Source organism: Ciona intestinalis, chromosome 8 (genome assembly GCF_000224145.3).
Source record: "Ciona intestinalis chromosome 8, KH, whole genome shotgun sequence".
Lineage (NCBI taxonomy): Eukaryota > Metazoa > Chordata > Ascidiacea > Phlebobranchia > Cionidae > Ciona > Ciona intestinalis.
Window position 1 is genome coordinate 3457481 of NC_020173.2, and position 13988 is coordinate 3471468.

Sequence of the window (13988 nt, forward strand, 5' to 3'; positions counted from 1 at the left end):
GACTGTCAAAACAGTAGTATTTTGACGTATACAACGTGATTAATGCCATGACAACAGGAAATTGTCAAATGTAATATTACGTTAGGTAGTAAAGGACAATGTTTCAAATCCGGTACGTATGTAAAAACAGCCTACGTAGAAGTTTATGGGTTAACCCTAGAAGTGCATAAACACTTTCTGGTCAGCTTTAATACAAACATGACAGCCCTTTGTATGATAAAAAGATTTTTATATCAAATATTTCTTTAGTGAATCAAAAGTCAAAAAAAAGATAAAATTTTACTTCTGATATCACTAACAATGGTTTTAGCTTTTTTAAAAAACCAAAACGTTTGAAATGAAAACCGTATTATACACATTCAGACTTTTATGTTTTTTATCGGAAATGCCAAAAACGATTCTTAAAACTCCAGTTATAAAACCCAACTTACCGAACATGTATCTTGTTGCCGGTTCCATATGGTTTGTTGCATGAATATACCTTGTTTTGCATTGGGTCTCGAACAGCGTACAACATCTTAGGTATACTGGCCTCAAATATAAACGAACGGGCAAATTTTTCGGTCACTACATGTATAAAAAGATATGTCGAATTTTTAAGAACTACAAATTTTACATAAGAGTACACCCTACTTGATTATTGTATAATTAAAAAAAAGTTCTTCAATATTTTTACACTTACCATCATTTACTAAATCTGGGTCAACCGGGACAGTTTTGTTGTTGTTGCTTGCTATATCACTTGCTGCTTCCAAAACTGACCTGACAGACTCTTTATGCAATCTACATATGTTATACGACCATGCAGTTGAACCTGTGCCTGTGGAAACACATATACCCGAGCTCTTCTGTTTCTCAGGTGGTCCGTCATCTACTTGGAACTCATAGTAAGAGGGGCTGGGAAATAGAATTAATGGTGTCAACTCAAGTCATTCTGTGTGATTTGGTCAATGCACTGTATTGGGTACTCATGTTAAAGAACATGCAATTTTTTTTCTAAAACTTACACTGAGGCAAGTGATTCCCCAATAAATATTTCATTCAAAGCAAGGACTGGTAACTTTTTACTGTAAACTTTCTGCTGTACGGATGGTGAACCTGTTGAAAAAAAAACATTTTTTTATTAATATAAACATATTATAGGTCGTATTTATTTAACATTTTTAAATATGATAAGAAAACCAAAATTATTCAAACGAAGACTAAAAAAATGTTAACCTTGGACAAGACGCTGTTTTTCACGATCGATTAAAAACGAGTCATCATCAGAATCATCAACACTAAAATAAGTTGCAGCGGTTCGTTGTAATCTTTCACGCATTCTGTGTTGAAGGATTTGTCCATTTTCAAGAGCTTCAAAATTTGTTTCTGTGCCGGTCATTGTGACCCTTAACCGCTGTCTGTACAACCACCTAAACAGAGGAATTGCTTATATACTTGAGTTACCACTAAACAAAATTCTGTTGATAACTACAGACTCTAAATTTTCTCTCAAAAAGTTAATATTGAATTTTTTTGTAAATTTCTGTTTTTTTTAATTTTTAGTTTGTTTTAACCCATATTTTATTATGAAGAATTACCTGAAACGACTTTCTGAAATCTTATCCAAAGCTTCGTCAAGACTGTAGCTGTATTTGGCTGGCAGACATAAATGTCCTTCCGAACTAAAAGGATAGTTTAACATAAAAAATAAAACACATATTAAAAAAATGTACAGATAGCCCAAACATTAGCAAAAAAATTCAAGACCAAATAACAAAAAAAACACATATAAATAGAATAAAACAAAAATTTAAGTTAAGTAAACAAAACTTATACCGTTCTGCATCAGTGTTGATGCCAATGAGAGGTTTATTTCGATTTAATATTTTGCTGGCAGCTGATAGAAAAGTTCCATCTCCACCAGCAGTTATAATGGCGTCTGCCCAATCCACTGCATCCTATGCACAAAAAGGTATGTTATATTTTTTAGTTAGTATTAATAAATTAATGCATAGGTGCAATATTTTGAAATGCAGATGAGGCAGGGGTAATTGGACACACGTACTAGTTAATGCATTTCATTAAATTGTATCCTACCCTGCCACTCTAGGTTTGGCACCTATGAATGAATAAATCAATGTAAATAACGTTATGTTGTTATTTACTAAAACACATTGAGAAGTGAAATGAAAACATTATTATAGGATGCAGATACATAGTATAATATACTGCAATTAACAAAATAGCATATTAACATTGATATGCACCTACAGACTACTTAAAGTAAAACTGCTGCTTATGGATTACCATCATTATGCAACTATATAAACAAACTAAAAGACATAATTAGAGTGAGGGGTCAACGAAATACACTGGCGGCCTAAGGGAAAATAGGAGGTTCATAAAATACGAATTGATACAAGTTTGCAATTTTGCAAGTTCAAGCATTTTTATAACAGCCAATGTTTATCAAAAAAAGTCTTAGCTGAAACATTAACTTAGAAAAAAACTCTTTAGAAAAAAAAATAGTTAAAATAAAACCTTAGAATATTCTGTATGACCACGTGTGCACATCCTGTATTCTATTCCTCTTCGCTTTAAAACATCCAACAAGTTGTTCATTGTTTGCATGTGTTTATTGTGTTGAGCAAGCAGATTTTCATAGTTAGAACCACGATTACTGAGCTGTAAATACACAGGAGCACCAAGGTTATAACTTACATGACCTAATTAGGAAGAGATTTTTTGTGATATAGTATACATAATTAAAATGATTATGTTTAGTTTGTATTAAGCTAAAGAGTTAAAATTGTTTCGAAAAATCCTATTGTTTTATTCGTCTAAAATAACCTATTAATTAACACATCTAAGTTTGCTCACCATGGTTTTAAATTCCTCTTCAGAAAAGCCGCTGTAACGTTGCTTTTCAAACTCGTACCTAGTCATTTTGCCAACAACTGCAACTTTGTTTAACTTCAATACAGGTTTATCACTGTTGCTAGGTGACGAAACTTCATTCTGGTTGTTGTCATCAACAAAGTGAGTACTTCGTCGATTTGATGATGCTGCTGCAGTTGCCATTGTACGAAAAGTTCCTAAAATATTAATCGTTTGATATTTGAAAATATGTAGGTTGGCTTCAGATAAGTTCTTGTATTTTTTAAAAAGTTTCTGAAAGATATTTTCACACAGTTCAGACATACAGTACCTAACACTGTACATCTACATGGGTGTGGCAACTAAACAAATCATAAACTGAACGTATTCTAACCTATATATGTCTTATATGCTGTTTCTTAAAGTTAGAGCTACTCAGAAGTACACAGTAATCTCCAGTTTTATACCAATTGCACCAGCAATTTGCAAAAGATAACTACTAGCTTGACAAATAATAATTATACACAATAGTAATGCATCCTACCCTGTGACACTCCTTTTAGTTTGAACGATCTTGACTCACTGATGCACGCGGAAAGACGAGCAAAAGTTCGAAAACTGGAAAGGTTATGCAAAGCAGTTAGGGAAATTCCGCAATGCTCAATCACAAATTGTCGAGCACATTGTGGGTTATTAATCCAGCAATGCTTGAGACACAAAGCAACTTTCATTCTTTGAGCTTATTTAATTGCAGGTCACTTTTTTTTAGTTTCATTAGCGAAGCAGCTGCACTACTAACTCAACTGCAAGAGCAACTATAAACGCCTCCAGCGCAATCAGCAAAAAAAAGAGAGTAAGTACCGTTTCGCTCGAATGCTCGCATCAACAAAATATCTGAAGTCTCCTTTTGGGATATTCCCAATTCCACACCGTTGAAGAATAACTTCAAACTACACAGGTGCTATAAATAATGAAAAATCACATTGTGTGAGCAATAGGACGGTAGTTGTCAGTCTGGTTTTATACGAATCATAGGTTTTGATGACCAAACGGAAATGTTACCCAGAAAAAACAAGACAAATCGCGGTCTATTGTTAGCACTAGGTTATCACGGTTCTTATGTGTCTGAAATGTCGCGGCGAATAAGAAGTTTCTCTTAATGTATATATTTACAAAACCCGTTTTTAATAATAACGTTTTTATAATATACGTGTCTCGTATTGTTATACACTGAACCCTGTAAGTGTAGTATAAAGTTTTTATTTCCGTTCTATACACCACGACCCTCCCTTCTTATCGGGCTTATAAATATCTTACTGTAGCGTGACGAGGCATGAATCGCTTCATGTCTGGTTGTAATGCACCTAAGTGCGCGTGTGTTTAGTAAAACACATTTGTAACAAAACATGGTCTAGAAAAGTGTGTTCTCGGAAATACCATATAGTAGGGTGGGGGAAGATGGGACACTTTTGGCACATGATATCCAAATATCCTGATCGTCTTTTAAACAATTAACAACAATCTAGGGGAGTCGTGAGGATACGCTTTTATAATTCTTTGCATTTTCTTTGTTTACTGCCAAATTGGGCGAGAAAATTGAATGAAAAGGTGTCCCATCTTCCCCCAACCTACTATATATTTTACATGCACAGTGTAGGCGTGGGATACATTATTATAAAAAAAACGTTTTTAAACTACACCTCCCGGTACCAACGACCTACCTGAATAGGTGTCCCAAAATAATTTTCGATGCTAATCAGTAATTCAAGAGGAGACAACGTTGAATTGCTTTGGAAATTACAATACAGTTACATTCAGCTGACTATATTTAAAGACGCTTTTAATATTCACATTTTTCTCATCACAGGAAATATATTACGCCCATTCTTTCGGCTTAGCACTTTACATATTTAACTGACACTGGCCTGCTCAGATGAAAAGATTTGACCTATTTTTTATATACTATTATCCTATGCTTGTACGTAAGACAAGAAAATCGCGCGTTGCATATGAAATACGAAACATCAGCGCACATAACACGTCATAAAAGCAAGCCTTACCGCTGGCGTTTAGCAATAAAATATTATATTGGCAATTAGTGTGGCGAGATTTTATTGATTGTTTTCATTCTCGCAATGCCAGACGGCACGGCCTACTGGAGATATCTCTAGTAGGCCGTGCAGACGGGTATTAAAAGTCTGCACGATGGTAAAAAAAGAAAATTCGCACGAAATAATGAAAAGACGTTATCAAATACGTTAATTTTTTTTAAATAATTGAGAATTTTGCGGACGCATTTGTGTAATGTATGTGTATATAGCATGTATACCACCAAAAATAGGACCAGATAATTTATTAAGCCAACATTTAAATTTAAACGCTTGTAACGTGCCGACACACTCATACAGCTTTCTAAACCTCAACATCAATTTACCAGGTGGAGCTAGAGGGGTATCAGGTCTTTTATTTCCAGTGACTTTTTCTTGGCAAGATTTGTTCCGGTCATTCAACTTGACCACCTATAATGACCTGGACAGAGGTTTTGTGAATACCATTTTGAGTTATTGATGTTTGAATACAATTTTACACCACAAAGAGGGTTAAACTTAAAACTTGACATTTACAGAACAGGAAACAAACACAGGAAAAACTTATGTCAAGTAAAGTTAAACAAATCTTAAAGGTTTACGGTATATACAACATTCCAAGACCTAATTTGGCAAGTTGGAGTGATAGAGAGAATAACTTTGCCAATGACAATGACCGTATATGTCTAACATAATCTTTTAAGACACCGTTGAAGATCAATAACTGACATGACATCACAGTGCACTTCTATGTGGTTCCCAATGGAATACAAATCACACTTTTCCATATGTCACGCGCGTGACGTAACAGGATGGTGACGTCGGTTACGTAAGGGGAGGTCATCCCCTATCCACGCCCAGTTTTAGACCAATCGGAAACAAGGGGTTGGTACTTCGGAACATGCCACACACGTAGTGGAATTCTTGACACAATATAGCCCTGCAACATGATGTCACCATAGCGTCATCAGCACACAGTGGTTCTTTTTTTATCCTCGAAGAATACAATAAGCCTATACCTCCTATATGAAACCGATCGCACGAAAGGAAAATTTCATTGCGGCTGGGAATGGCCCTGAGTGAACATGAGCAAAATATAAACATCTCGAAAAGTAAAGCGTTACCGCAGCCAGTGCGAATGGCGATGGAATCAAAGCTAAATAGGCTTCAAAAGGAAAATTTTAAGGAAGTGGTCAAGATTAAAAGTTTGAGAAATAAAAAGATTTTGTTTTTAAAAAAACACAAACAAGTTATTAGCAACAAAAAAGAGAACCGTTTTCGACATGGAATATGCATTAACAGCTTAGGTATTTAAAATTAGCCGCAGGCAGACGAAGGGTAGAACAATGAACAAATAATGATTCAAACTAAGGTGATTCTCAGGGGTGTTTAACCTGTACTAACCTTGCTGTGGGAAGGTAGAGTTAGCAACAGAAGGCGTAACCATAGTAATGCGATTTTTGAGAAACACGGATTTTAACGGTACGAAGATGAATAAAGAAACAAAACAAACCTAGGAAGTGAGAGAGGATAATGAATTCAGAGAAAAAATTCTTTATGACGTTTAGGTTTACTCCAGGTCACAACCTGTTCGTCCTTGCTAAGGTTACTATAGTTCATATGAATGTAAATCGCTACATTTTACATTTTCGATTCAAAAATGCATTCTATAACAATTATTATGTAAATATACGCACACTACAATCGATTAAAAAAATTAAAACGGTCATTTAATGCCAGAAAACAATTTAATAATAAAGTAGGCGTTGTCTTACCCAAGAGGTTTGGTAAATTGATTATTATTGCGTTGATGATGTCACAATTGTCTATATTCGAATGTTGACTGCACATCCTTTCATTACAATGCGGTAAAGGCGCGCTCATATCAACGAAAGTCATGTGAGTTTGGATCAAAGAGCTTTTCGTTAGCGTCCCAGCCTTGTGCCTTGTACACTCATCACGCAGAGAATGATTATGATTGGTCGAAGCCAGTGGCCTGACGAGAAATACTACGGAGGGTCAACCAAGCGTGAAAGCCGGTAGGTGATTGAAGAAGGCCGCATAACTGAAACGGTTTGCTGTGTCACACATGAGAAGCATTCGAAGGAACGTATGGTAGTTTTAAAGCTGGATGCGAAGTGTATATTAAAGATTGTCGCGTAGTTAAGGTGAGATATTTTTAGGATGGTTTTATTTTACCTGTACAACGCAAGGATAAATCGTTTTTCTTAAGGTAAATGTTCCGTGAAATAGCATTTTGAAATAATTTGTTTCGTAATTTAGCGTTTTTATTTGCTGAAGAAGTAGAAAAGTCATTAATTACAGTAGTATTTGTCAGCCAGCGTAGTGTGTACCTGATAGTAGCAAAGTAAATAGTTTTTCTCCGATGAAGTTTTCGTCAATATTGTGAATGTGTTCGGAAGTGTGCTCAAGTCAAAAGTGATTACTTCGACTAATGTACGGTCAAGAGAGGTCGCGTTAGTTGCAATGTTAATTGACAAATATTTACTTAAGTATTTACTTTAACCGTGTACCTTTTTTTATCAGGTTTCGTTTAGTTTAAATTCATTCAAATTAAGTTCATTTAGTTATATAGCTGACTAAAAACTTTGTTAATTTTGAATTTACAACGACTGAAAATTTACCCTTTGATCTTTAACCCAACTCACTGAAAAAAGAAGTTCAAGGCATCAAAATGAAACGCAACCGAAACCATCACAAAAAAGTGATCGGAAGGAGGCCCCGACTGTCACTGCCGGTGCTTCTTAAAATCTGTCTATTTTACGTCTATCTCAGCTTTACGCCTGTGAAAAGTAAGTCGGATTTTTTAGAATTTAAATGTTACATAAGAGAATGTGTTTTACTAGCTTGTGTCTTGTTTCAGGTTATAAAACCAAGCAATCCATAGCCCAGGGAACGAAACAAACCGTTTGCTACGAACAGCTCGGCTGTTTCTCTAGTCTGCCCCCATTTTCACCAACAATGCCACTCCCAATGTCTCCACACAAGATTCAAACGGAATATTACTTAAGAACGAGGCAGAATCCAAACGTCGATCAACCAATTATTCCAGAGGCGAGCAATCTTACCAATTCCTTGTTTGATCCTACCAAACCGACAAAGATAATTATCCACGGTTATGTGGTAAGTTTTTCAACAATCAAAACAGTGCTGTTTACTGCATTCGTTGTAGTTGCATTGTGTAATATTGTGTTTTCGCTACAGCTGTTGGTGGCCAACTTTCCAGAATGGGTTCCTCAAGTCACCGAAACGATTTTATATCAAGAAGACGTTAACGTTATACAGATCAACTGGGTAAAAGGCGCCCATGTTGAATACGACAACGCTGCTTCAAACACGCGTCTGGTAGGAGCACAAGTTGGTTTTCTTATCAAAATGTTAATGGTAAGTTTATAAACAGGCCTCAGAAGTTGATAAAATGATAATTTTTTATTTATTCATTTTCCAGGAGGTGCGTAACGCTCGCGCTGAAAACTTTCACCTTGTCGGCTTCAGTTTGGGTGCACATGTAGCAGGGTTTGCCGGTAAAACGGTACAGCAAGCCGGGAAGAGGCACACCGTTGGACGAATAACCGGTTTAGATCCGGCCAACCCGGGATTCAATTCTGACAACTCGTCCGTCAGACTCGACCGTTCTGACGCAAAATTCGTAGATGTTATTCACACAGACACTCACACCATGTTAAATATGGGTAAGTCGAAACGTTTTGTGTTGTAACGAATGCGTTGCCAACAATATCTCTGAATACTTGCTGTAACAAGATACGTACCTGGTAACACAACAGAACAAAGCCTCGATCACTCTTTATTTATTGTCGCGCGCCTTTTGAAGTAAATTGACTCTTGGTGCGCGGGAAACGTAGTTTAACGTTGGATTTTAACACAGCTTCTGGAATGAACCGAAACTTGGGCCACGCCGACTTTTACCCGAACGGAGGAGCTTACCAAACTGGTTGCAGTGCGTGGAAAGATGACTCCACCTGGGTATCAGGTAAGAAGCTGCCTTTCTTTGAATTGTAACATAACTGCACCATATTGAATATAAACGAGTGTCGAGGCGTTTTAGATTGAATTGCCCGCTGTGTGCTATGGCAGCTATGCTACCGCGGTTTCTTCGAACCCAAAGCGAAACAGCTGAGATCGTATGGCGTTTTCAACAGACAGAAACATAGCGCTTGGTATATGCTTAATGGCCACAACAGTTCGAATATAGCATATCGTGTGCGTCACTAGCTTGGCTGTTCAAATGATAGCGACCCTCGGATAAGCTCGATCAAAATAGCCTTGAGCTCAATCTATCGTCGCTGCTAGCGATTCTCACATAGGTCGGGTCAACTTGTTTTGAGGCATTTCGTCGTCCAACATACTTTAAAGCGGAGTTCCCCGATTTAGTAATTGATAGGACGCATTTCGGATAAACTATAAGCGATATCGAGTTTGTTTTACACACATGCCATCGGGCGTTGGGATAAGTCCTTGAAACGCATGTTACGAACATGCCACACACGAGTATATCACGTGTTTTCATTTAACGACCTCTAGTCCAAACAAGCTAGTTTACTTTAGATAAGCGGTGACGTGGCCATTCATTCAGCGGCGAGTTTGGTTATGGAGTGTCTTATGGATCTTAGTATGCATCGCGCAAACGGGAAAACCTTTGACTGGAGTTACAGCCACAATTCCTTAAAGGGAGATTGCGGTACAAAACACGCCCAAGTCAAAAATCACGAGAGTCTGCAACGTCACGGTCCGTTGTTTTTCTGCGATGCGAAATATCGCTGAACCGCGCGGAATGCGTTCAAATTCGTACCAGAGGCACACTTAAACGCATAGGTTTTACAAATATATCATATTTAATACGTTTCCATGCTTCCCAAATTATGAACATAATCCTGAATAGTCGATTCAAATCCCGTGGTCCGTATCCACTACGGTCGAAAATGACGTAATTGTTTATGTCAATATTGAAACTGAATGACCCATTTGTGGATACGCACATCCTTAGCCAAACTTTTCCATATCGAAACCTTTGGAGAAAACGCTTAAAATCTTTTGAGAAATTCCCCGAAATTCAGACGTCTTGAATTGAATTCCTCAATGACAATTCCTCTCGTGTGCTTGAATCATTGGTTTCGAATTCCACGTGATATGACGTCACATGGCCTCATCCAATCGTACGATGTTCAGCAGACACGCCACCCCTAAAGGTCTATAATAAACGCTACGTAGAGGTCGAATCAGGAGTCGCACGGTTGAACACGTTACACTTAATCCGGCACTGTGCTCATTCAACCGGAATAACCTCTGTTCAAGCTGACCTGAAGTAACCCAGGCACAGTAGCGGTGACGTCAGTATCGTACGTTCTATTTACAGGAAGAGTAACTAAGGATATAAACGCCATCCGACACCCATTGAGAGGCGCGAAGAGCCGCTCTCTGTCATTCGTGTTCAAACGATTCAAAGCGTTGAAGTCTATTTTCGTTCCATTCAACTCGTATCACAATGACAGTACCGTTAACGAATAACCAAATTCATTTGCGTAATGTCAACAATTGAATAATAGCGGTTTAATAACAAATCAAGTCATTAAATTACATGACTTACTAAAACCATTAAATTAATTCGCTAAAATGATTCATTAACTCCGATAGATTAATAATGGCAACAAATCGATTAATGTGCGCATTTTCCGGTTTTAGCCGTTACTAATAACAAAGAGTCTGCCATAAGGTCGCCTGGTCTAGGACGAGGTTACTAAAGCGCAGTAAATGAATGTACACTGGTGTCACGTCGCGCATACCACCGAGATACGTTGCTATTGCCTATTTTTTTACGACCGAGTAGTTCCGAGGCTGGGAAACTTAGCGAAACTATGGTCAGATGAAACGTTGGAAATTCATCCGACGTTTAACCGCATGTGGTGATTTATAGTTACACATTACCGCGCCACACACAGCGTTTTTCCTTTCAACAGCAGTTAAAAGCTAAATTACGTATGCGTACAGTATGCCAGGGTATCCGCTTCCGATATGACACCCAAGAAATGTGTACTTGACAGTAAATACACCACTGTTGGTTTACAGTCAAAATCATCAAAGGCGAAATCTTTAATGAGCTGCGTTGGCATTACATAAACACTCGACCGCTACAGAAAATCTCGCTCGCATAGCCCGAGGGGTGATTTTTGTAAACTTCGTATTGTGTTGGTAAACTTGGTATATTCATGCCACCCCAGGTACAATTATACGATTACAAATGATGCGATTTCAAATCAATCTTTCCACTCGAGACTGTATAAGTGGTTACCATTAACAACCATTACACAGAGAGTGTCCGTTAGTTTTAACTTTGGCGTGGTTTTAAAACATTCCAACATTCGTAATTGCTCGTTCAGCAGTTCCGAATGATGTCGAAGCACCTTTTGAAGTGCTATGTCACTGCTGTCTGTCTATTTAAAGGCCACTAGAAACCATACACCCCCCGAATGCCCTATACTGTTTGGTTTGCGCGTATGCTACTTCATGTCGCTTGTTTCTATTGCAGCGGTGACCGACTCTACAACATGTGACCACTTACGAGCCACCCAGCTTTTTAAAGAGAGCATAAATGCTACTGGTTCTGAGCACTTTATGTCCGCTTACCGATGCGACAGTTATGAAAAATTCAAGGTAAATTTTCCTAATACCTAGTCTGCTATGCTTTACATGCGACCAGCGTTATGTAATACATTTCCGTTTAACATGGTGTGTTTGACTTTGTTTGTTATGTGAAATTTTACCTATACTTGTGTTTTTAGCGTGGCGTGTGCCTTCGTTGCTCAGGCAACAACGGTAAAGGCAGAAACCGATGTCGTCGTATGGGATATTGGGCAACTCCGCCGCATGGGAAACAAAACCAAGTCCAGTATTACCTAACCACAAGCGGGCACGCCCCATTTACAGGTAAATACTCGCTTCACAAAGATTCCCACGCAAAAATTATCACGTTAGTTGTCGAAATCCCTGCAGTTCATGTTCATTAGGTTTAAATTTAATCTCGATATCCGCATTTACAGTTAAACACTACCAAGTTCAAATCCACTGGCGAAACGACACTGCAACTTACTCGAACGTGAATATTGAAGGATTTAAAGCGAAATTGTACCTCACACTCCACGGCGAACGCGGCAGCACGACGGAAATCGCACTTAATGAGTAAGTTTGCATTTAACCGCCGGCTACGTCGGTCAGTGATTAGTTTCTGAGATTAAACCGTGGTTATTCATCGTATGCTAACCGGTTATTTTCCATCGCAGCGGAGCGACTTTTCAAGTCATTGCTGGCAAGACCACCCGGTTTCTTGTAACACAAGACACAGCACAAGACATTGGTGAAATACAGCGCGTTACTTTCCGATGGGAGAGGCCAACTTGTTGGACGTGGTTTTTCTGCCCAACTGAAAACATTCACTTAAAACGTATCAAAATTTTCGACGCTGAGGAACAAAGAAGGTAAATTTTCTTCGCTATTTTAAAACGCTGTTATCCGTATTTGTATGCCTGTTAGCCATTTAATTAACCTTGGGTTGTTCGCCATGTATGTTTATTAACATGAGTTTATTTGTTGTAGGTACGTGTACCTGCCCCTCGGAAAAGACCGCGAAGGACGAATTCGCTCATACGAGATTAAACCCGACGAACAATTCGAGCTTCTCCGTTCCTCCTACATTCGATCTCTGTTCCCGGGAAAATACCGATCGTTAAATAAAGAAGAAGCGTGGGTAAACCGTGTGCGACCCCCACTTGTTCGTGTCCCAAAGCGACCTCGACCGTCAAGCGGTCAACTCGACACCGATGCTACGAACAATCGTTTACCAGGCCCTATTGCGACCTCGCCCCCAGAAGGTGATCATGAGACCGTCGTATGATGATGAGCGACACAACCCCGGTCATAATAACAATCAGACGCACGCGTGCACCAAGCGATTACACTGTAAACCGCTAATAAACGAAAGTTGCTCGGTGCACGAACTAGAGAAACACTGTGGAGTTCCAAACCGCGGGCCGAGACCGTCCGCAACCAAACGCGTAGGGCCGTGAACAAATCCCTTGTTTTTTTGTTTTGTCTATATTTATTTCTTATTTATTTGACTCTAAATGTACGGTATCGTTCTGTAATAGTTCTGTTCCTGATTTGTGTACCTACGTTTGTGTGGGCAGCGTTAACGTCATTACCCCGCCATCCACACAGCGCACCACTGTGAAACTAGCGTGCGGGTTTCAACGCAAAATTCACCTACCCTTATTTTTCGCATGTTTCCTCGAACTGAAAAACCGCGGTGCAAATGCTCTTACCTCTCCACTGAGCAACTAACCCGCCCCTCATTATGCCGATCGCCGTACTGCTGCTGTATACGCCGTTGCAATGGTTTGTTAAGCAGCATGGCCGTCGTTTTTTCTCCCAACCAAACGTACACGTCTTCCAAACGAACATCAGAAGTGCCTTGTTTGTTTAAACCTGGTTTTCGTGTTCCCATGTTCCCTACCCTGTTAGGTAACCCATATGAACGTGCAATAGCTCGCGCCACCGAGAGTACCGGCGTACATACATAGCTGAATTTATCTTTTCCTTAAAAATTCGTGTACGGTATATACATTTTGCCCCACTATATATTTTTGTACGCCCTTTCCGCATGTAACGGAACTTACATTATATAACATTGCGCACGCCATGTTACGAAAAATACCACTTGGTTGACACTGTGATTTTGTGTTCAATTTACGTTACAAATAAATTCCCCACCTTTAACATTGCCGTTTGCTATCTTGATCTTCAATGGAAAAGTAGCTAGAAGGATAACGTGTAGCGCCATATGCTCGGACGAAAGGAAGTTTAAAACGGATGTAATTCAGTCTAGGCATCTACAGCCTATACCCTACAGTAGGTGGTGTAACGCTATATACGATCACGGGGCAAAACAAACGAGTGTGCGTCAGTTATGTCATATTGCTCTATTGTTGGGGATTAAGTTTCGTACACAAG

General features: G+C 38.7%; 2 protein-coding genes across 2 annotated transcripts; one reads left to right on the forward strand and one right to left on the reverse strand.

Moving 5' to 3' along the window:
* Positions 1-431: 431 nt before the first annotated feature.
* Positions 432-3838, reverse strand: LOC100176768 (NAD kinase 2, mitochondrial; the record flags this gene model as incomplete). Its single annotated transcript, XM_009861018.3, is given in 9 exon segments — positions 432-567; positions 683-897; positions 1008-1098; positions 1219-1412; positions 1581-1664; positions 1819-1940; positions 2524-2667; positions 2863-3077; positions 3404-3838. Coding segments are annotated over 9 exon segments (1388 nt in total), but the record flags the coding sequence as incomplete, so codon positions are not given.
* A 3661-nt stretch (positions 3839-7499) lies between these two features.
* On the forward strand, positions 7500-13754 carry LOC100177584 (pancreatic lipase-related protein 2). The gene is made up of 10 exons (XM_002130537.4): positions 7500-7759; positions 7831-8090; positions 8172-8351; positions 8416-8659; positions 8854-8958; positions 11512-11636; positions 11765-11909; positions 12023-12161; positions 12263-12457; positions 12576-13754. The coding sequence occupies exons 1-10, from the start codon at positions 7642-7644 to the stop codon at positions 12871-12873; spliced, it is 1809 nt and encodes a 602-aa protein (XP_002130573.1). The 5' UTR covers positions 7500-7641; the 3' UTR covers positions 12874-13754.
* The last annotated feature ends 234 nt before the right edge of the window (positions 13755-13988 follow it).

Bases quoted from the DNA above. Each gene is read 5' to 3' on its own strand.
- LOC100177584 (XM_002130537.4), top strand. From the start codon at position 7,642: ATGAAACGCAACCGAAACCATCACAAAAAAGTGATCGGAAGGAGGCCC. The intron at 8,959-11,511 runs GTAAGAAGCTGC...TTTCTATTGCAG, and splicing joins TGACTCCACCTGGGTATCAG to CGGTGACCGACTCTACAACA. The intron at 11,910-12,022 runs GTAAATACTCGC...CCGCATTTACAG, and splicing joins CGGGCACGCCCCATTTACAG to TTAAACACTACCAAGTTCAA.